Source organism: Scyliorhinus canicula, chromosome 3, assembly GCF_902713615.1.
Source record: "Scyliorhinus canicula chromosome 3, sScyCan1.1, whole genome shotgun sequence".
In the NCBI taxonomy this organism is placed as follows: domain Eukaryota; kingdom Metazoa; phylum Chordata; class Chondrichthyes; order Carcharhiniformes; family Scyliorhinidae; genus Scyliorhinus; species Scyliorhinus canicula.
The window spans coordinates 239,355,830-239,377,543 of record NC_052148.1 but is presented as its reverse complement, the minus strand read 5'-3'; the positions used below and the strand labels follow the sequence as shown (position 1 = coordinate 239,377,543).

The following is a 21,714-nucleotide window of genomic DNA, read 5'->3' as shown; positions in this document are numbered from 1 at the left end:
TCAAACAGTTACCTCTTCACTTGGGTAACTTGCCATCAATCAAGTTATTCATACAGAACCAACCTGCTGTGATATCAAAATTCAGTGCATACAGAATTCCATACACTCATCTCAATGAAATGTTTTCCTATTTCAGGGAAGCAGGCCATTTCTATTTCATGGAGATTGTATTATAATTGACTGCAGAAAAAGAACTGAGGGAAAACTTCTCATAAGGACATCAGAGGAGCCAGTCCGCAATCCACAAAGTAATATACTTCATATCTTAGTTAACACAGTTGCATGTATTCTTTCTCATATCAGTTTGAGTTTGTCGTTGACACCTTGTGCAGACAGACGATTCAACAGGAAGCCATGAGACACAATTTCTAGCCAACTCATAGTAATGACCATACTTGACATCAGTCAAAATAAGTCAACTTATAAGTCTTTTGTTACACAATGCAAATTGTATCTCACTATTCCTCCTGGAGTTCGCCAGTACTGCTAAATTATTTTCATGAATTAGTTTTAACAAACCTATCGGTAATTTCAATTTTAGATGACACAAGTTGAAGTTTCACAAAATGGTGGTGGCAGTGATGTAGCCAGGCCTTGTATTTATCCCTTTTTTCTATTTTAAATGTAACTTTTCACATCTCTCTTTGGACATCCCAGTCTCAGTTCCTCAATCATTAGGGTGGATACAGTGGTCTGCTATCGGGCATCTGTCAACACAAGAAGCTTGACAGTACCTCACACAGTCCACCTTAATGAGCAGCTGCTACAAACCACATCTGTTTTCCTCTCTAGGCTTATATCATGGCTTTTCCTTCAGCTCAGATCATGCTTCTGTCACATTGGGAGCCTGCGTTTTACCATTCCACAGCACAACATGCAAGATCATCAAAGCAACAACCTATCCATGCTGCCCTGAGACTCCTCGTTTTTGCTTCCTCAATCTTGCATTTTGTTAATTTCTGAAGCCAGCGAAGCAGCTGCAACAAAGGTTTTCTGTTTCCTGCTTTTTACTTCCACAGTCAAAAAAGGGATAATAAAAGGGCCAGTGTTCACAGCAAATATGAGACTTTTCCCTGCCCCTTGATTAAAAAGAAGCCAAGTGATGAAAGACAATGCTTATTGTTTTCTACAATAAAAATAGTCCAAAATTAGTCATCTTTAAAATTGAGTAAAACTATGGTTAAAAAACTAGGGCCAAAAATTGAATCTTGAAAGCTATGACAGCGAATCAGTACAGCCATTAATGTCACCTGGCAATGGGAATGAGTTTGCACAAAGCTTCTAAATAGTTTTAAAGCATCAATGATACCATAGTGGAGGAGGTACAAAATGAGTCAAAATTAAATTCTCAATGGGAATCTATTAGTTTATATGCTGAAGGTATCAATATTTATGAATGCTGCCATATTTTTAGTCTTTAATAGATTACTTAATTGCAATAATTCTTTAATAGATCTTGATTCATAAGAAGTTAGAAATATGTCAGTATATGATGAGAAACCACTGCTAGGATTATTCACGCAACTGTTCTATGCATCCTCTTTGGGCATGATTCAAGGGTGAATATTGCCAAAATGAATATTAAGGGAAAAGGCTTTTAAGGTTTGCCAGTAAGGTAGTTGCTGAGTTGTTAAACATTTCCTCCCACTCAACAGTAAGACTGATCAAAATAATATAAAAACTAAACACTTTAGTGCCTTTTAAGTAGCAGAGCATCTCAATGCACTGCAACAGATCTATTATCAAACAAAATTTGACATCACATTGCATAAGGACATATTAGGACAAGTGGTCACAAGCCTGATCAAATAGGTAGGTTTTAAGGAGTGTCTTAAAGGAAGAGAAAGAAGTATGTATCATGTTTTGTAGACTGGCCAAAGTGAATGATAAACTACAGAACATAGTTTAAATAATTTATTATGGAACAGCTGCAGCATGCTAAGATAACTAGGATAAATAAAATAACAAACTACTAACACTAATTAACTATTATAGAGCTACTGCAAAATACGTCTATCTTCAAGCACAACCTACTCCCAACTCCCAGACTGCAGGGTCACGTAGTGGGTTTACTAGGCCGTGCAGAACATGATATACAAACTTGCTTGATGCATATCATCACATCCCCTTTTCTTTGGAAAATGAAATTATTTACATACGTTAAATTATTTTTGTACATTTTACCATGATGTGCATAACTATTCACATGCTCTGAATTTTTTACATTCTGTCACAAGTTTAGTCTTTCTGGATTGCGTCTTATCTTTGTCGACCATCTCAGTGTTTCCTTAACTTGCAAAGTTACTTCATGTTCTTTAGTGTTTGTTGCTTGAGTTTAACGTTTTTCATGTTTTGTTGCATCATCCTCTTGATGGGTTTGTTCTGTATGTTCTACAGATGTTTTCGAAATGTTGCATGCTTCTTCTGGTGATTGCATCACAATGGATTGAGGGGTTTTTCATGGACACATAGGCAAACCTCTTTGTGGATTTGGCTTGAAATCTCTCCTTTCCCGCTTCTTTTTGACAGAGTGGTTGCCTTTCTGCTTCTGGATGAGCAGAATTCTCCAACACTTGAAACTGAAGCAGTTTGCACCATGTGCCTTTTGTTTGCATCCCGCACCTTGTGCAGACGTTCACTCTCCTGCAACGTGTGCAGTTTCGTACCATTGTATCAATATCCCAGAGGATGCCCGGCAAATAGACCTCATCTTCAGATCTCTTTTTACACTTTTTCTTTCCATTGAGCTCTGCATGAAGTTCGCTCAGAACCACTGATCTTAAAGATTTTGGGATTCCTATTCTCTTTTTTCACAGCAAAACTCCACCTGCAACACTCAACTCTGCTCTCACATTGTAGAAATAGGAGCAGGATTCTGTGGGCCATCCTGCGCAAAGATATCTTCTCTCTTTTTGCAACATTGGCTTCTTCTTGGTTTCTTCCCTTAGTTTGACACCATCAATACAGGTCATGCAGTGTGGAGGTTCTTTTTTGTGCTTCGTTCAACAGACCATGGAATTAGCCCAGTCTGTATGGACTTCAATATACTTAATGACACCCAAGGCAGTCATTCTCTCCAGCTCTGCCTTTAGTGTATCCCTAAATGGAGCTAGTACACATCTCGCTGAATGAATCATAGGCTTTGTATCTTCCTTTAATTGAATTTTGTACATGTATGGGAACGTACCAAAACCTTGGAAACTTTCAGGGAAATCATTCAATATGGAGTCTTTTGAGGGATGAGGGCCTGTTGCAGCACTGTCTACACTCTAGACTCATCAGATTAGCTGTAGCTCCTCACATGCCTCAACTTCAATTAAAGACTCGCGATCCGCCGACACCACAGAAAATTTCAACTTGTGAATTTTGTTTTTGACATTGACATTCAGCTTACACGCTCCTAACAACGAGAATTCATTACCACTGTACTCTCTTGACAATACCATTTTGGTAACTATTTTTGATTGAATCCGCAGCTTTTTACATTGGACAGGTTGATAAGGTTGGCCCATACGCCAGTGTCGAGCTTGATTGTTATCATTTATCTTTAATGGCATTGTCCATTTATCTTTATGATTATCTGCCTTCAATTCACTATTGTTGCAGATTGGTACAAATACATTGTTATTTGGTATGACTGGAGTCTCCTTGTCTTCGCTGGGGATCATGTCTACAAAGAATATGTCCTCTAGGCACACTTCATCAATAGCTCTGATACTCTTGGTTTATTCAGACCTTCTGCTTGAATAACATGGGTTGCAAAATGATTCCATCCATTTCAGATGGCACACATCTTTCCATAAGCAGGGCATTGGCCGTGGCATTTGCCACATCGCAGACATAAAATGGAGGATTGGGTCGGCTGCTCAAAATGGCCACCTGCCCTGGGAGCACATTTTATATTCAGCTGCACCACCACACTAATGGCGTCTGCTGCCTTTTCCGCCTTCACGGCAAAATGCTGGAGAGTCAGCGTGCTGAGCCGTTTGCTGCAACCTCACTAGCATGACATATTTGAATCACACTTTCAAGTTGCAGGTTGGTTTCCTGCAGAAGCCATTCAGCACTTTATCATTGGAGATTCCAGAAACTATCTGATCGCGAATCATTGACGACTGCAGTGTGCTGAGGATGCATGACTGCACCTTCAATCGCAAGTCAGTGAGGAAGCTATTGAATGCTTTTCCCACATTTTGGGTGCGAGTAAGGAATATATAGCACTCAAAGGTTTCATTTTTTTTAGGGGAGCAATACCAATCGAATTGTTTAAGCAGTTCGCCAAAGCATTTGCTGTCAGCCTCATTTTCAAAGATAAAAAAGTGTTGAAAATTTCAATTGCTTGGGGACCTGATACAGAGGGCAGCAACGCGATATGTCTTTCATCAGGCTGTGCCTATAGACCAAGGGCTGCAACATAGAGTTTAAACTGTTGCTTAAACACCCTCCAATTCTCATCTACATTACCGGTAATCCAAAGCTGTTGAGGTGCCTTCATGCCTTCCATCCCAGGCTTCGAAGTTTTATTGCACGTTGAGCACCAGATGTCAGTAGCTAGCAAGGTCAGTAGCAAAGATGTGTTTTCTTCCTTATCCTTCAAAGTTACTTTAGTGGTTCGGATTTTTTTAATACAGAATCATTTTGTTCTTATAAATCAATAAACCTGGCACCATGTCATGTTCTGTAGATTGGCAGAACTGAATGATGAACTACAGAACATCTAGTTTAAATAATTTATTATGGAACAATTGCATAAGATAACTAGGATAAATAAAATAATAAACTACAAATGCTAATAACCTTTGTAGAGCTACTGCAAAATATATCTATCGTCCAGCACGACCTCCTCCCAAATCCCAGACTGCAGGGTCACGTGTGAGTTTACACTGCCACCTAGTGATCGGAGTTCATGCATAACATTATGCACAAACTTGCTTTATGCATATCATCACACTATGGATAGATTTAAGGAGGGAATTCCAAAGGCAGCTGAAGCATGACTGCCAATGATGGGATGAAGTGATACACAAAAGACCAGAGTTGCAGGAACACAAAGTTGTCATTGGGTTGTGGAGCTCAAGGAGGTCACAAAGATATGGAGGCACAAGGTCTTGGAGGGATTTGAATGCAAGAATAAAAATGTTAAACTCGAGATGCTGTTGGACCGGGAAACAATGTCGATCAACGGCCATCAGGTTTATGGGTGAACAGGACTTGGTGTCAGTTAGGATATGGAGCATTAGCTGAAATTTAATGAGGCTTTGAAGATGGTAGGCTCACTAGCATTTATATTAGAAAATTATTTCCTGAAGAACGTCTCTTGTGTAACAACATCGTCAAAGGCAGTGCTGCCATTGGGGCACCATTTAAAGAACCTGATTTGTTAGGGTGCATAGTCACAATTAGCACTAGTGGTGTTTCATTCCCATTGCCAGTCATAGAATTTACCTTGTAGAAGGAGGTCATTCAGCCCATCGAGTCTGCACTGGCCCTTGGAAAGAGCACCCCATGCCTCCACCCTATCCCTATAGCCCAGTAACGCCACCTAACATTTTGGACACTGAGGGGAAATTTAGCCAATTCACCTAACCTGCACATCTTTAGACTGTGGGAGGAAACCGGAACACCCAGAGGAAACCCATGCTGACACAGGGAGAACATGCGGACTCCACACAGACAGTGACCAGAGGCTGGTATTGAACCCGGGACCCTGGAGCTGTGAGGCAGCAGTGCTAACCACTTTGGCGCTGTGCCACCCCAGTCTCTGCCAACAATGGCAGGCTGGCCAGTAATGCAAATACATAATGAAGTTCACCTCTCCCATGTTTGATTAAAATGTAAGATTACTCTGTATCTTTATTTCTGAATGCCGAGACAGTTATTGAAATAGTTAATATATTGTTATATCTGGTTTTAATGTGCTTCCAAAACAGTTTATTCAAAAGCTTAGAATAATTTGCAAATGCAAGATCTTTGGAACAAAGGAAGCTGACATTTTAACAAAATCCCATTGTAAACACAATGAAGTATACTTTCTTCATCATAGTTAATTCTTTACGAAACTAACATAGTTTACAATGTTGGAAAATTATAAGGCAAAATCCAGAAAAGAGTGAACTACTTCATCAAAGGCCCAAGAGAAAACATTAAGCAATTTCAAAACTCAAATTTTGTGAAAGCTCTCCTAATAGCTCCGATGGAAAGTAGCCACTGTAAAACTGAGCCACTCAAACTAGGAAAATCACAATTTAGATCCATTAGGTGTGAGCTAATTGCACCAATGTTGCCAGTGAAAGTATTGTAAATCAAGCACTTGTCATTGTCACATAACGATTTGTGGGATATTTCTGCGCACAAATTGGCTGCCGTGTTTCCTGCATTACAATGGCAAGGTACTTTGGGACCTCCTTGGATCAAGAAAGGTGCTGTGTAAATGCATGTCTTTCTTTTCTTTCTTATTTAACAACTCTTGCTGGATGAGGAAAGAATGGACCGTAATCAATAGCCTGTTGTCACTTAACAGCCAGGGATACCCCGTTTAGAAGAGGAATTGAGCTCTCTTATGGGAGGATGTCATCATGTATAGGACTCCACCCCAGCCTGATTCAGCACATCCAGGAGCGAAGGGGACAATACTGAAGGGTGATTATAAAACAAAAATGCTAAATTTGTTGCATGTCACACTTACTTTAAAATCACTTACTTGAAGTGCCTGAATTTAATTCAAATTAATTGAATTTTTTTTTTTTAAAGTGATAACATTTGTACAGATTCATGCACCAGTTTATCGAGCCTCGGAATTACTGTAAACACTTCAGTTCCCGCCAAGAAACATCAACCTTTTGATCTATAACTGAACTTCCTCCACTGGTTCCTGCAGCAAGTACATTTCCTATCACAGGAATCCGGAAAAGCAGAAATGGAGATCACTAGCTTCATTGAGCAAAATTCGCCTTTTTCCAAAGTAAACTATTCTGCCACATTGCAATCATCCACTGAAATGGGGGAAATCAGAACTGGCTCCTTGCAGCAAAATGCTGGAACTAAAGAGAATAGCAAGTGATTTGAAATAAGAAGTCACAGTATCAAAGTGACCAAAGGTTTAGCTTGCAGCAGCTGGATTTGCAGTCCACGGGGAGCTCAATGATCAAACAACGCATCTTCAGCACCTGTCATTTCCTCCAGAACGTAACGGAGCACATACAGCAGTTGTCATTTTTTGTTCCACGGAAGTAAATTTTACACACTTTTCAAAAAATGTATTTTAAGAATTTGCTCTAGCTAGAAGCTGTTAAGTTTATTTCTATTAGGCAAACTGTAATAAAAATAAGTAATTCTGCCCTGACAGATTACAGATGGCCCAGAACAGAAACAAACTCAACAGAACTTTTCAGAAATTTCATGCATAATTCTGATATTTGCATATTGAGAGGATGAACAAAAGAATGCCTTTTAATGCTATCCTTTGAGTGTGGTGGAAGCAGTACATAAAGAAGAGGCCTGTGATCTCTACACACCACTTGCCCTCATTTGTTTTGAAACCTGCCATTGCTATTTCTCTAGGTGCTTAATTGGAGACTATTTTATAGGTACGAGAATCTATACAAACCAAAGAATACTGACACATAGTGAGGCTGTGAAGCACGATGCACACATGATCAAGCCTAGTGATCAATGCATCACCACACATTAGCTCATCCTGATTCATGCAAGTAGATTCTTATAATCGACCCTGTGCATCTAGTCGACAGATCCAGGAGAAACTGCATCAGGCAGCAGCGCATAATCCCCACATAAAGCGTGGGCCTCTACTTGCATCGGGTGGCAGGAGCCTGCGTTATTCTCGTTAAAGGTAGTTATCGATGGCAGGAACATTATGTGTCTGCTGTCAACTGTACGTTTCAATAAAAAAAATGCCAGCCAGTGTCAAAATTGGTATGCCACAATCCTCCCACTTTTAGGTCAAAATTTAAAGTATTTCCACAACCTCTTTACTGAAGCAATGGCTATCCTCAGTGATTTGGTTGAAAATATGAAGTCAGCTTTTAAGAAGATAATCAGTCAAGACTTCCAGACACATAATGTACAGCTACAACAAAATTGATCTAATAATGTTGGATGGGAGCTTAAATCAAGCTTTCTTTACACAACGTTTTGAACCATTTATTACTAAAAGGTTAGGTTACAGCTCCAGACTACAAGCTTTGCTACTCTTTTCGGGAGCTGTCTGTCGTTCTTTCCACAAACAGAACTTCAGAAATGTTTCGAGACAGGCATAAGACAATCTACATACAGAAGGCAACTGAAGTTCTGCACATGCGAGAGCACGAATAATTCACTTACCTCCACTGTTTCAGTATTAGTGTATCTGGTCAGGCTCTGTTGTGCAGGATTTATTATAGTGATCTGCACAAAAGAATTTGGTTTCCGATCACGAGCTGTAGCCACCAGTTCCTTGCATGCTGGTACAAAATGCAGAAAAGAATTATAAGCTGGGCTTTCTCAAGGAAAAAAATCAGGAAAAATAAACCTCACCACAGGACAGACTAGATTTAGCCCCAGCAGAGCACTCGGCTGTACAGAAGAACTTTCCAACTAAAGGAAGTCCTTGAAGGAAAGCTTATTGAAGGAAGTCACATGTCAAAGCTTGCTTGGAGACTTTTCCATAAACTATACCATCGTTTATTTGATTTCCTGCCAATATTTTACTGCCAAATGTTCTTCAGTTGTCTGATCTACGTGCGCACACATAGTGTATCATTGTGTTAATTCACTGCCCATGTTTTATCAGGAAATAACTCACTTCACCATCTGTCATCTCAAACCATCCACTGTAATTTTAAGTAGCAAGTAAAAAACAATATTTTAACCAATTTGAACAGTTTCTCCATACAGAAATCATGTTGTCTTTCCGACACTCCCTTTCACTCAGTGCTATTACACATACAGGGATGGTTATACAACTCGTCATTAGCAAACAGTAGAATTAAAACAATTCAAAAGTCTCAAAAGGACTGAGCTTAGTGCATTTTTTAAAAATGATTCACAGAAACAAGAGCTTCACCAATTCAAAAGCAAGTTAATGAGACAGGAAACATTTTGGAAAACTGACTCGGCTGGCTACAAGCTGGTGCAGATCAATCTACTTAATGCATTTGCCAGAAGGAATGTAGTTCAGGAAATGAAATTTGTGCTTCAGTGTACTTTGAGCAGAATTCTCCAGGAGCACTGTTAAGATAACATTGCACAGTAATCAAACACATATCAGTGAAATGTGATATCTGGGGAAGGGAACATTTTCAAAGCAGAAACACTGCTGACTGATAATATACAGTAATTTTATGAAAATCTATGTGGAAATATTGAAAAATGACAGACATTTAGTATCATTTTCTTCAGCTGATATCACGAACATATCATTTATAATGAAATAATCACAGTAATGTTCTTGCAGCACTGCCCCCCTCCCCCCCCCCCCCCCCCCCCCCCCCCAACCCAACCACCCCTCGCACCTCTATATTCTGAACATTATCACCATCTTCTTCCCCTTAGTTTACTGGTCAATAACAAGGATGTAATTTACTTTTAAAGGATGGAGCTTCATCATAAATTAAACTTTTTATTGTAAGTATTGTAATGTGGGTTCTTTAAATGTCTCAATTATGAGATCTTGAGACTCGTATGTTTATATATGAACACCTTTTCGTTAGCTGGGGTAGGCAGGATACAGATTTGAGGTTACTGTCAGACCAACCATGATCTTAAATGACGGGGAAGGCCTGAGGAGCCAAATGACCCACTCCTGCTCCTTGTTCATCTGTTTTCAAGTTAGTCTTCAACTATTTATAGATCCACGGTTACTGTCATGCAGGGTGCTGCTATTCCATTCATTTAGGCTTGCAGAGTGTTCTTTCTCTAGCAGCACGGTGGCACAATGGTTAGCACTGCAGCCTCACAGCGCCAGGGACCTAGGTTCAATTCTGGCCTTGGGTGACTGTGGGAGGTTCTCCCCATGTCTGCGTGGGTTCCCTCGGTGCTCCAGTTTCCTCCCACAGTCCAAAGCTGTGCAGGTTAGGTGGATTGGCCATGCTAGATTGCTCCTTAGTGTCCAAAAGGCTAGATGGGATTACGGAGATAGGGTATGGGTGTGGGCCTGGGTGGGGTGTTCCTTTGGATGGTTGGTGCAGACTTGATGGGCCAAATGTCCTACATCTGCACTGAAGGTATTTTATGTAACTCTGGGTGGTGTTATTCGCCAGTACCCCATTAACTCTTGTTCTGCTGAGCACCTTTACATTACAATAGTATGCACACAATATCACAACAGTAACTGCAATTCCCTGGCTCCTTTGCATGTCAACACTTCATTTGAAGGTATTTCCTATATTGTTTTTCGTTAGTGGCAGGTTTGTCCAGCTAGAAAATTGACCAATTGTTTCTAGAGAAGAATCATTCTGCTGGCTAGGCCAGCAGTTATTGTTCTGGAAAATGATGGTGATGGCCTCATTTTTGAACATGCTATTCTCATATTTTACAACTGTGAGACTTACTAGACCACTGCAGAGGTCATTCAAGAATCAACAATTTGGATTGGGGTTCATAAAGTGGAGTTCCATAATGGCTAAACAGGGCTTCTCTGCATACCATCAGTGAACCACTTGGATTTTTATGACACAATCCTTCAGCTTCAGGATCAACAGATTTTTAACTCCAGATTTTAGAAAACGTAATTCAAATTCTCAAACTGCCAGAATGGGAGTTAATTTCTATCCAGGATTTACTTAACCAATCACAAACACAAGTACATTTAGAAGGGCAATTCATGAAAAATCATACTTTTTAACATACTGAAGCGGTTTAATGTAAATTTTATTGACTATGTTAACTTTAGGGAAGACACAGGTTCATCTGAGAAGGGATAGGGTGGTAGGATGCCAGGCGCCATGGGCCGGGGCTGTCAGGCTAGCTGGACGGGCAAGTTCACGGAGGTGCAGTGGGGGGTGAGTAGGTGGTCAGTGTGTTGATGGGGGTTGCGAGTGACTGCTGACAGGGAGGGACTTTGGGAATATGGTATGAGGGAGATTGATCACGGTGGACATCTGAGGGCGGGCCTGGTGGGTTGCAGGACCTGGGCCGGAGGCTGTCCCAGGAGGGCCTATGGTTGATCGGCGGGAGGGGGGTGGGGCATTCTTCTGACCAGGCTGATCACATGGAATATGAGAGGGTTGAACGAGCCGGTCAAGGGGTCCTGCATGTTCGTGCATTTGAGGAGCTTCAGGGTGGATGTGGAATTCTTACAGTAAATGCACCTGAAGATCAGGGATCAAGCCAGGCTAAGGAAAGGGTGGGTAGATCAGATCTTTCATTCAGGGTTAGATTTGAAGATGAGGGGGATTAATAAGTGGGTAGCGTTTGAAGTGGGGAACATAGTGGCAGATTTTGGGGGAGGTTCGTTATGGTAAGTGGGAAATTGGAGGGGATGATGATGGTGTTGGTGAATGTTTATACCCCAAACTGGGATGATGTAGAGTTCATGAGGCAGGTGCTGGGGAAGTTCCCAGACCTGGACCCGCACCCGGTTCTTGAGCCAAAACGGATCGGTCGAGTCCGAGTTCGAGGAGGATATCAGCAGTGGCGAGGGAATTGAAAGGGTTTATGGAACATATGGGAGGAGAGGACCCGTGGAGATCTGTGGAGATTTCAATATAGCTGCACAGAGACAGGATGGAGCGGGCAGAGCCGGCGAGGTTAGTTGATGAGATACTGCAGGTGGATAGGAGGTATTCGGAGGCCCCGGAGGCGGGGTTGTTAAGGAAGCGGCAGAAACTCCAGATGGAGTTTGGACTGATGTCTACGGGTAAGGTGGTGGGACAATTGAGGAGAGCTGGGGGGGGGGGGGGGGTCTATTAATACGGGGAAAAGGCAAGTAGGATGTTGGCACACCAATTGAGGAAGCAAGAGGTGTGAGGTAGATAGGAAAAGTGAAGGATAGGAGGGGGAATAGGGTCTTGGACTCGGTGCGGGTGAATGGGGTGTTCTGGGACTTTTATAAGAGACTATGAGTCGGAACCCTCGGCCGGGATGGAGGGAATGAGGCATTTCTTGGATAGGTTACAGTTCCCGAAGGTGGAGGAAGATCTGGTGGAGAGGTTGGGAGACCCCATTGGGCTGGTGGAGGAGTTGGAGGGTATGGAGGCCCCGGGCCCAGACGGGTTCCCGGTGGAATTTTATAAAATATTTCGGGGGACCTGGGGCCTCTGCTGGTAAAGGCGTTCAATAAGGCGGGGGAGAAGGGAGTGTTTCCCCCAACATTATCGCAGGCCTCAATCTCCTGAATTTTAAAGAGGGATAAGGATCCGGAGCAGTGTGGGTCTTACCGCCCAATTTCATTACTAAATGTGGACGCTAAGTTGCTGGCCAAGATCCTGGCCTCATCTGTTGAGGACTGTGTGTCGGTGGTGATAGGGGAGCATCAGGCGGGGTTTGCAAAGTGAAGGCATCTGTCGGCTAACATCAGGTGGTTGTTTAATGTTATAATGATGTCCCCGGAGGGGTGAAGTGTGGAGGTGCTGGTCCCCATGGTTGCAGAGTAGGCCTTCAACCGGGTAGAGTGGGACTATTTGTGGGAGCTGTTGGGGCAGATTGGATTATAAATTGGGGTTTGTAAATTGTATATATAGAAATGCCTCAATAAAATGTTTTTTTTTAAATGATAGCCATCTAAAATTGTGTACTCTTGACTCTGACACTGTGACAGTTGGCCTTACCCATAATACTTAATTTCACCCCAACAGTTCTTGATCGTGAGAAAGCTGAATCATCACAGCCAGTAGTGGGGAAGAGCAGAGAAAGTTGCAAGGCTGATTTCATAAACTATTTTGGCATCTGTCACAAGTGTCCCCTCACTCTGGCAAATCCAACCAGTTTGACATTTGATTAAGTAAATATTATTAGTCCAGATTTATTCGTGCCGGGCGGTGGGACAGTGGTGAGGAAGGGGGCATTGACGACGAACTGCCAATGTTCACAGTCATTACCCCTCTGAAGCTGACCAGATGATCAGGATGTTGGGTATGCGCAGAAATCCTGAAGTTACAGCCTGTTACTCAGAGCACTGACACATGCTGCACTGTGGACAACCACCCACCCCCCCCCCCCCCCCCCCCCCCCACAGAGTCAGCAATCATAAAAACAGCAAGAACATCAGCTTTGCTGCTCCTACATCACTGTTAAAAACTCTGTAAGCTGTTGGTGCAAGCTGTCTTTTAACAGCAATGTGATTAATAAAATCAGATGAACTTGGTCTGAAAGAATGATTTTATGTTTGTGGAGTGCTATTAAATGAGTAATTAGAGAATGTCCCCAAGCTTATTTTAAAAAATAATAACCTTTTTTCCAAAAACTGTTTCTCAGAATATTTTACCTCCCCCCCCCCCCCCCCCCCCCTATCCCACCCCCCATATCTATAACTCAATCTTTGAGACGGTGCATATAAAAAAATTATTTTATTTTATTGCTTTAATGTTTCCTGTTTTCGGGAGGGATGTCTATGAAAATCCTTTAATGTGATTGGGTGCTAGGACAGCCTGAGTCATCCCTGTTGCTCTACACCAGGGGTGGGCAAACTTTTCCGTGCAAGGGCCACATTCAGAAATTCACAATTCACAAAGGGCCGCATAGTATATTAAGTAAAATAATTACTTCACCCGGTTATGATTCTGGGCGCCTCATATAGAACATAGAACAGTACAGCACAGAACAGGCCCTTTGGCCCTCGACGTTGTGCCAAGCAATGATCACCCTACTCAAGTCAACGTATCCACCCTATGCCAGTAAGTAATCCAACAGCCCCACCACCCATTAACCTTTAAAAAAAAAATTTTTTTTTAAATAAAAATTTTTTTTAGAAAATTTTTTTTTTTTTTTTTTTTTTAATGACTTGGTGGGCCGCAGAAATACCTTTGGCGGGCCGCATGCGGCCCGCGGGCCATAGTTTGCCCACCCCTGCTCTACACTATGAATGCCCTGTGAAGAACAGTATAATCAATTGGAGAACCACTGCATGGCACGGGCAGTGAAATGTTCACCAGAGAGTTTGCTAAATTACTTTGTGGTCAGCAGCAAGCTCCCTTGTATTAACCTCGGCTAGCTCTCAGCTGAATCAGCAGATCCTTGATTCAAGGTCCACTTCAGAAGCTTGAGTGGACAATGTTGGCCAAAATAGAGGGAGTGCTGCACTGTTCCAACTGCTGTCTTTCCAATGACATGACAAACAGAGGCGCTGTCTGATCTGTCTAGTGAACAAAAGATCCCATTCCAGTTTTCAAAGAAGGACTGGGAATGCTTCCTGTAGGCTATGCACGTGATCGGCTATATAGCAATTCAAAACGTACCACAGAGTGCAGCGAACCAGCTGCCCATAAACAATGGGTGAGATTCTCTGGCCTTGCCTGCCGCCGGGATCGTCCGGTCTCGGCGAACATCAATGGATGCGTGGTTGGGCTGTCACATCTCCCCCGCCCCCGTTGAACCACGCCGCCATGGTGGTGCCAGAAAAACCTGGCCAGTGTTCCCTTTAAGACGCATACTTGCACAATGCAGCAATCTCAAAGAAAGCATGCAGTATGATAAACAAGTGGGCACAACAAGCAACAATTACGGGAAGCATTGCAGCAGGGTGTTAAGTAAGAAGAAATCAATTTACACTTGGCAGTAAATCAAAAGAATCAGGATTGCAGCAAACACAGAAAAGGCCAAGTCTAATCTGGCAAGATTCAACAGGTACTGAGAAAGGATAACTTTGGCAATCTCATGAGATGTATCGCGAGCAATGCTATGTACCTCATGAGACAAGAACTGGAATAGGATCCTGGACTATGTCAACACAAGTAACCTCGTGCTCTTGAATGTTGATCCAGCAGTCAATCCACATGTGTACACAGACCAAGAATGTTGGAAAGCTACTAAATTGTGGGAAGTATAATGACTAAAGACAAGTTCTGTCTGCGGACATGCCTTCCAGCAGGAGCCAATGGTAACCATCAGAAGCAGCAATATTGGTTAATTTCTACTTCCCCGGTTCACTGTCACCGAGGCCAATTGTTGGGTCCCTATTGCTACCCTGACTGACATAATTCAATCAAACTTGGAACCTACCAGGTTAAAAAGCATTGCACCACAATTTGTAATAGACATCGTTTGTCAGGATGTCTTTGCTGTATTTTTAGAATTTAGTTACTCTAGATATTTTTGGCTTCTATGTTTCAAACTAGTCAGGTGGGTGACTCTCTATTTCCCTTGTAATTTATAACAGACCTGGGCACATCTTTGCTTTGAATCCCTCGTTCCCCTTCCTCACTAATGGAAGCCAGATAAAGTTGAGCAACCAAATAGGGACTACCACAGAAAAAAATGATTTGCAAAGGAGAGAAGTTTCAATCTAACAGATGTAATCAATCAAATTTGTTAATGAATCAATTTTTGATTGATATTGCCGATAAGGAATAGTAAATTTAATTCGCTTTAGTCTGAAGTTTGATTTGAATATTTTCCCCTGGATTATCCAAACTACTAAAGTCAGTTCTCTCATTCCTTGTGACCAAACAATGGTAAAACTCTATGATAGAGTGCAGTCCCTTTAAGAGGGGCTTCCCTCGTTGTCCATGTGACTGGCTCAGGGTCCACCACGTGGGAGCGCGCAAATCTGGACCAATGAAGGATTAGCAAGGGTCCCAGTCAGAGTGAACCCGGGAGCCAATGTGTAAACACCGATATTAGAGATTCTGTGCCTGTGCATAAGGTCCCTTGTGAAAAATGAAAATGAAATGAAAATCGTTTATTGTCACGAATAGGCTTCAATTAAGTTACTGTGAAAAGCCCCTAGTCGCCACATTCCGAACCGTGCTGCTGGCCTGCTTGGTCTGCTTTAAAAGCCAGCGATTTAGCCCGGTGAGCTAAACCAGCCAATAAACATTTAGAGTGGGATTCTCCGTTTGAGAGATTAAATGCTGATGCTGGGACTGAATCGCAAGTGTTCCACATTCACAAAAGCTGGTCCCGGAGCAATTCAGAACCCGTTGATGGGCTAGCCCCAGAGCCATGTGGAAGTACTGCAATTACAATGAATGCTGGCGTCTGATTCCTTTCCACTCCCCCATCACCCCACCACCCTCCCACCAATGATCTAACCATGCACCGTGTTATGTGTCTTGCAGGATCACCTGGCGACGAGGCGGGCCCATCTGGCATCCGTCACCTGCGGCCCCAACCCCAAGTCTCATCCAGTGATGGGGCGAGATCTTCTGACATCCCCCACCCGCAGCAGAAACCCTGTGACACCACGGAGGACACAGCTGAGGATGACACCGATTTCCTGTCACAGCTGTCACCAGCATCCTCCACCATCCCAGAGACACTCGCCTCGGTTGGGCATTTTAGTGAAGAGGCTTCTGGGACACTATCTGGTGAGCACCACACAAATGCTGTGGGACATCTGGTGGAGGTAGGAACCACCAAGGGGGCAGACAGTTGGCGGGCGGCCCGACCCAAGTAATATCTGCCATCTAGACGGTATTGGGCTTCTGGAAACGGTGGTCCCATCAATGTAGGAGATGCCGGATCAGAGCCAGGGAACTACATGAGGGGTTGTCAGCAATCATCCAGCACCTGCAGGTACAGTTGGAGAAGTCCAACCGCCTGCAGGAGCAGGAGGTGGTACTGACCATCCGTGCTACCTAAGCTAACACCGCATGGGTGGCGTCCATGGTGGAGGCCTTGGGTGCGACGGTATCAGCCATGGGTCAAGATATCCAAGGCCTGGTGCCATGGCACAGGCGTCGCTAAGGCGCTCCAGAGCTTGGCCCAATCATAATGGGCCATGGCTACTAGCGTTGACGGCATTGACCCGGTGCTGGCTGACCTGAGCCAGTCACAGAGAGACCTGGCACAGCCTCCGAGTGCTGGAACTGTCCCAGAGAGACATGTCACAGTCGTTTTGCACCATGGCCGTGAGCATTGAGAACCTGGTCGGTACGAGAGTTGGTCTCCAGGACTGGCAGTGCCATGTGGCGGGGGTGCCGTTGGAGCTTGCTCCAGCCACAAGCTCATCCCCAGAAGTAGCCCAGGGGCACCCCGAGGGAGGAAGCAGTGCCAGTGACTCCCAGAGGGGTAGTTCCGGATCACCGTAGCACCTCTGAATCCATCTTCCTGTCCCTGGCACATCCAATGGGCAGTGGGCAGACTGGGATACCTGGAAGACTGCCGGGCCCATCCAGGTCCAGTCACTCCAGAGGACAGTCGCCAATGCAGATCCAGGTCACAGGGTGGGAATTACAGCAGGCCCCTTCCACTCCTGATGTACAGCCTGGGGACCCACCTAGACAGAGCGTTAGGGACCATAAAGCCAGAAAGCTAGCTAACCGTTATGTTGGCACTGATGAAGCACACTGGATAGTATTAGGGGCTAAGGCACCTGTATATATCACAATAAATACCTTTGTACACTAATGTTCAGTCCTGCCTCGGTGCTCTGTCTGAAAGAAGCAAAGGATGGGCTGGACTGGGAGCAGAAGGTGTGTTGGGGGTGATAGGGGAGTGGAAGACAGTTGGTGAGGGGTGTGGGCATCAGAGGTGGCCACGGAACAGGGCCGCCACCACCCCAGTCCCCAACCCTACCCACTCCCACTCCGACCCCCCTTGTTATATTCTGTGTTTTGGCCGTGGTAAATATGCACACAGAACATCTAGTTTGTTGACTAGTAAGATAGTTTATTCACAAAATAAACATGTGGAAAGATAACTAACAAACTATGATACAAATGGTAACATTAGTGAATTCTCTTGGAACTACTTCTAATGCGACTGTCCTCTAGTACGACTTACGACCAACTGTCGGATCTTTGGAGTCACATGGTGGATCTCTATCGCCACCTGCTGGTCGGAGCTTGTATAGACAACTATATACATTGGGCGCGATTCTCCGCAACCACGATGGGTGGGAGAATAGCGGGAGGTCCGCTCCCGCACCTCCCGCTATTCTCCCACCCCCCCCAAAATGGCGTGTCCGGTTTTGCGACACGCCGCTGGGAGAAACGCGGGCCGCCATTTTTCACAGCGGCCCGCGATTCTCCGGCCCGGATGGGCCGAGCGGCCTGCCATTCCCGACCTGTTCACAACAGCGGCAACCACACCTGGTCACTGCCGTCGTGAACATGGCGCGCCAGGTAAGTGTGGGGCCTATGGGGGCGGATCGGGGATCGGGCACCACGACCGTGCTCGGGAGGGGGCGGGCCCGCGATCGGTGACCACCGATCGTCGGGCCGGCGTCTCAAGGGGACGCACTCTTTCCCCTCCGCCGCCCCGCAAGATCAAGCCGCCACGTCTTGCGGGGCGGCTGAGGGGAAAGACGGCAACAGCGCATGCGCGGGTTTGAGCTGCCCATGTCATTAGGTGCCGCCACGGCATCATTCTTGGCGTGCTGGGCCTTGAAGCCAGGGACAAGGCCCGGCGGCCGAGTTTCCCGGTACGGCCCTCCTATCCCCCCGGGGAGGGGAGAATAGGGGGCCGGGAGAGGCTTCCGACGCCGTCGTGAACCTCTCCGGCTTTCACGACGGCGTTGGGCCTTGTGGAGAATTCTGCCCATTGTTCTGCAAATCACCACATCCCCTCCCCCACCTAACGCACACAGAACGCGTACTCACCACTGCCACCCCAAGGGTTTGATGCAGTGTAACCTGGTGCACAGTGGATCGTGCTACTGAGGGAAGGAATCATATTCCGTCAAATGTTGCAGAGCACCAGAGCTCACTGTGGAGCGCGTGGTCATCATCCTCCATCTCATGCACCAGACCCGCTAATACTGCCAACTCTCGGCCTGCACCGTCACCCAGAAGCCAACTCCTCCCCACAGCCCTGGCGGACGCCCTCCCTGCTGGAGTGCCTGGAACATGTAAGTTACCATCAAGTCTACCATGATAAAGGCGTTGAGCACGCTGTCTGGGTATTGGGCACATATGTGCATGATGTACAGCTGGTGGTCACACAGCAACTGCATGTTCATGGAGTGGAACCCTTTTTGGTTTGTGAAGACCACTCCCTCATGTGCTGGTGCCCACAGGGGGTCAGGTGTCCCGTCTATATGACCTGCTGGACCTGGGGCTTCCCAGCGATGGCAGCGAATCCCGCTGCTCAGACAACCTGGTGGGCTCAGTCCATAGTCAGTTTGCTGTACTAAGCTGACCAGGCATACAGGGACTCCAATACGGCGTGGAGGCACCTGTGCAGTGAAGTCTGTGAGATCCCAGACAGGTCCTCACATGATGCCTGGAAGAACCTCCAGGTGAAAAGGTTCGGAATGACTGCCACATCGATGTCCACCGGGAGCAGGTCTCCTTCCAGAGATGCTGCACAGTTCCCCTGATCAGCCGGAATCTTTGGTGACACGCTCGGTCTGGCATGTCCTCAAATGACAGGCGCTGCCACATACACAAGGCCTGATGCGGCGTCTCCTTCCCACCACCTCGGACTGTCCGACAGCCGACTCTCAATCATCACCAGCTGGATCCTGTTCCTCCAGGACAGGTTCCACTGCTGCAGGGCCTTCCCTGAGCAGCTTCGACTGGCTGGACTCCGAAGTCCATGGTCTGTAGGGGGTGAAAGGCGAATGTGTTAGCATGGGGGTGGCTCCGTGCCCAACCAGATCCAGCACGTTACACGGTGGCCCTGGCTTGCACTGCAGCCCATGTCCCCGCATGTCGTCCACTTGTGGGTGGGGAGCAGTGTTGGTGGGGGCACCTATATGGCCAGTGTCGCTCTGCGCAACCACGCGTCATGCTGGCCGATCAGCTGGGCGTGCAGCAAGGTGGCTGTCTTTCAGGCCGCAGCAATGGCACACCATGCCTCGACACCCTGGTCTAGGTGGGGTCGCCCCAGCCCCAAGGCTCCCATGTCATTCCCCACTACTCCCCACAGCCCTGGCGGACGCCCTCCCTGCTGCCGGCAGAACCAACAGCCCACGGTTGCACCTCTGGGAACATGTCCTACCTTTCCTCCCTCCCTCAGCAGCCAGGGCACCTGTTTCCCGATTTCAAATACCACAACTGTAACCACTATGCTACTGGGCAGCACGGTAGCATAGTGGTTAGCACAATTGCTTCACAGCTTCAGAGTCCCAGGTTCGATTCCCGGCTTGGGTCACTGTCTGTGCGGAGTCTGCACATTCTCCCCGTATGTGCGTGGGTTTCCTCCAGGTGCTCCGGTTTCCTCCCAAAGATGTGCAGGTTAGATGGATTGGCCATGCTAAATTGCCCTTAGTGTTCAAAATTGCCCTTCGTGTTGGGTGGGGTTACTGGGTTATGGGGAGAGGGTGGAGGTGTGGGTTGGGTAGGGTGCTCTTTCCAAGAGCCAGTGCAGACTCGATGCGCCGAATGGCCTCCTTCCGCACTGTAAATTCTATGAAGTGAACCTCACCATCAGTAACTCCTCCTGGTGGAGGCGGAGCATTGTGGGAGCCCCGGAGAACACCGGGGCGGGTCCGTTAATGATATGCCAAAGGCGTTTACTGTACAACTTGCATGCCCATGCCAGGCGGGTGATGTAGAATGCATTCACACCTCTGTCAAGGGTCCAGAGCATGGCATTCAGTTTGGTGCCCAGCGTCAGCCACGATTTTTAGCTCATGTGCAATTTTCCGCCCGATCATGTTTTGCAACTGCGATGCCGGTTGATGGAAAATCTCACCTTTGGTTCTTCATTAAAGCCATCACTTTGGTGACGACTATAAACTGGATCAACCGGAACCGTCCTATTTGAGGAGGAAAGGAAAGGCCTCCAAGACAAACTCAGAGTCAGAAACCGCTAACAATACAGGAAAAGAGTGAGTGAAAAAAGCCCATGTTTGGGAAGTTAAACCCATTCGAGCTGTGGGCCAACGACGAGAGCTATTATACTTAGCAACTCTATTACTTCTTCACGAAAAATTAAACAATGGGGAAGGATGAACAGAAAGTTAGCCTATTACAAACCTACAACCTTATAGGACTCAATCCCACAGCCATGCTGTGTCTGAAAAGCAGCTCGGCCTGCCACAGCGTGACAGATAGAAACCCCGTTCCCGGGATCTACCCCACTCGCAATGCATTGTGTGGGGATCACCTTTTTAGCAAATCTGCATATTAGAGCGAGACAGCTAGCCTCACTTTAATATGCAGATTCCTGAGGTACCTGAGGCATGGGATCTATCACCTTCGCCTTGGAGACCTCAAGCAAGCACCATTCAGTACTGGTCTCCACAAACAGGGACCAGACGGAATGGCACTCATGGGTCTCCCAGGGGATCGTAGGCCCTGAGGTGCATGCCCATTGGGCAGGGTGGTACCCTGGCAATGCTGGTTAGCCTGGACACCCTGGCACTACCAGCCTAGCACACTGGCAGTGCTGCCTGTGTGCCAGCCTGTCACTGCCAGGGTGTGAAGTTGCCACTGCCAAGGTACCAAGCTGGCATTTTGTGTGTGCTGCCGATCGGACTGGGGGTGTCCTCCACAGGTGTTGGTGGGGGAAGTGCAGGGGTGCGGGCTTGGAGGGGTCGGGGGTTGTGCGTGGCTTCGGCAATGTGTTCCTCGCTGAGGTCCCTTATGGAACACGAGTACTGTTTTATAGTCACGGTGCTGCAAGTGCTGGGAAACATGCGGCAGCTAAATGCTCTCGCTATGGGACTTTGTT

At 45.8% G+C, this 21,714-nt stretch overlaps 1 protein-coding gene across 4 annotated transcripts in view; it reads right to left on the bottom strand.

Annotated features, from left to right (window-relative positions):
- The window catches only part of inpp4b (inositol polyphosphate-4-phosphatase type II B), a 1,043,608-nt gene that overhangs the window by 524,464 nt on the left and 497,430 nt on the right, over positions 1 to 21,714 (bottom strand). For 3 of the 4 annotated variants that reach the window (XM_038792440.1, XM_038792442.1, XM_038792441.1), the window contains one exon: positions 8,341 to 8,459. The exons of the other annotated variant lie outside the window; for it this stretch is intronic. In XM_038792440.1, coding sequence (XP_038648368.1) covers positions 8,341 to 8,459 — 119 coding nt within the window. The remainder of the gene's footprint in view (positions 1 to 8,340; positions 8,460 to 21,714) is intronic. 4 annotated transcript variants of the gene reach the window in all.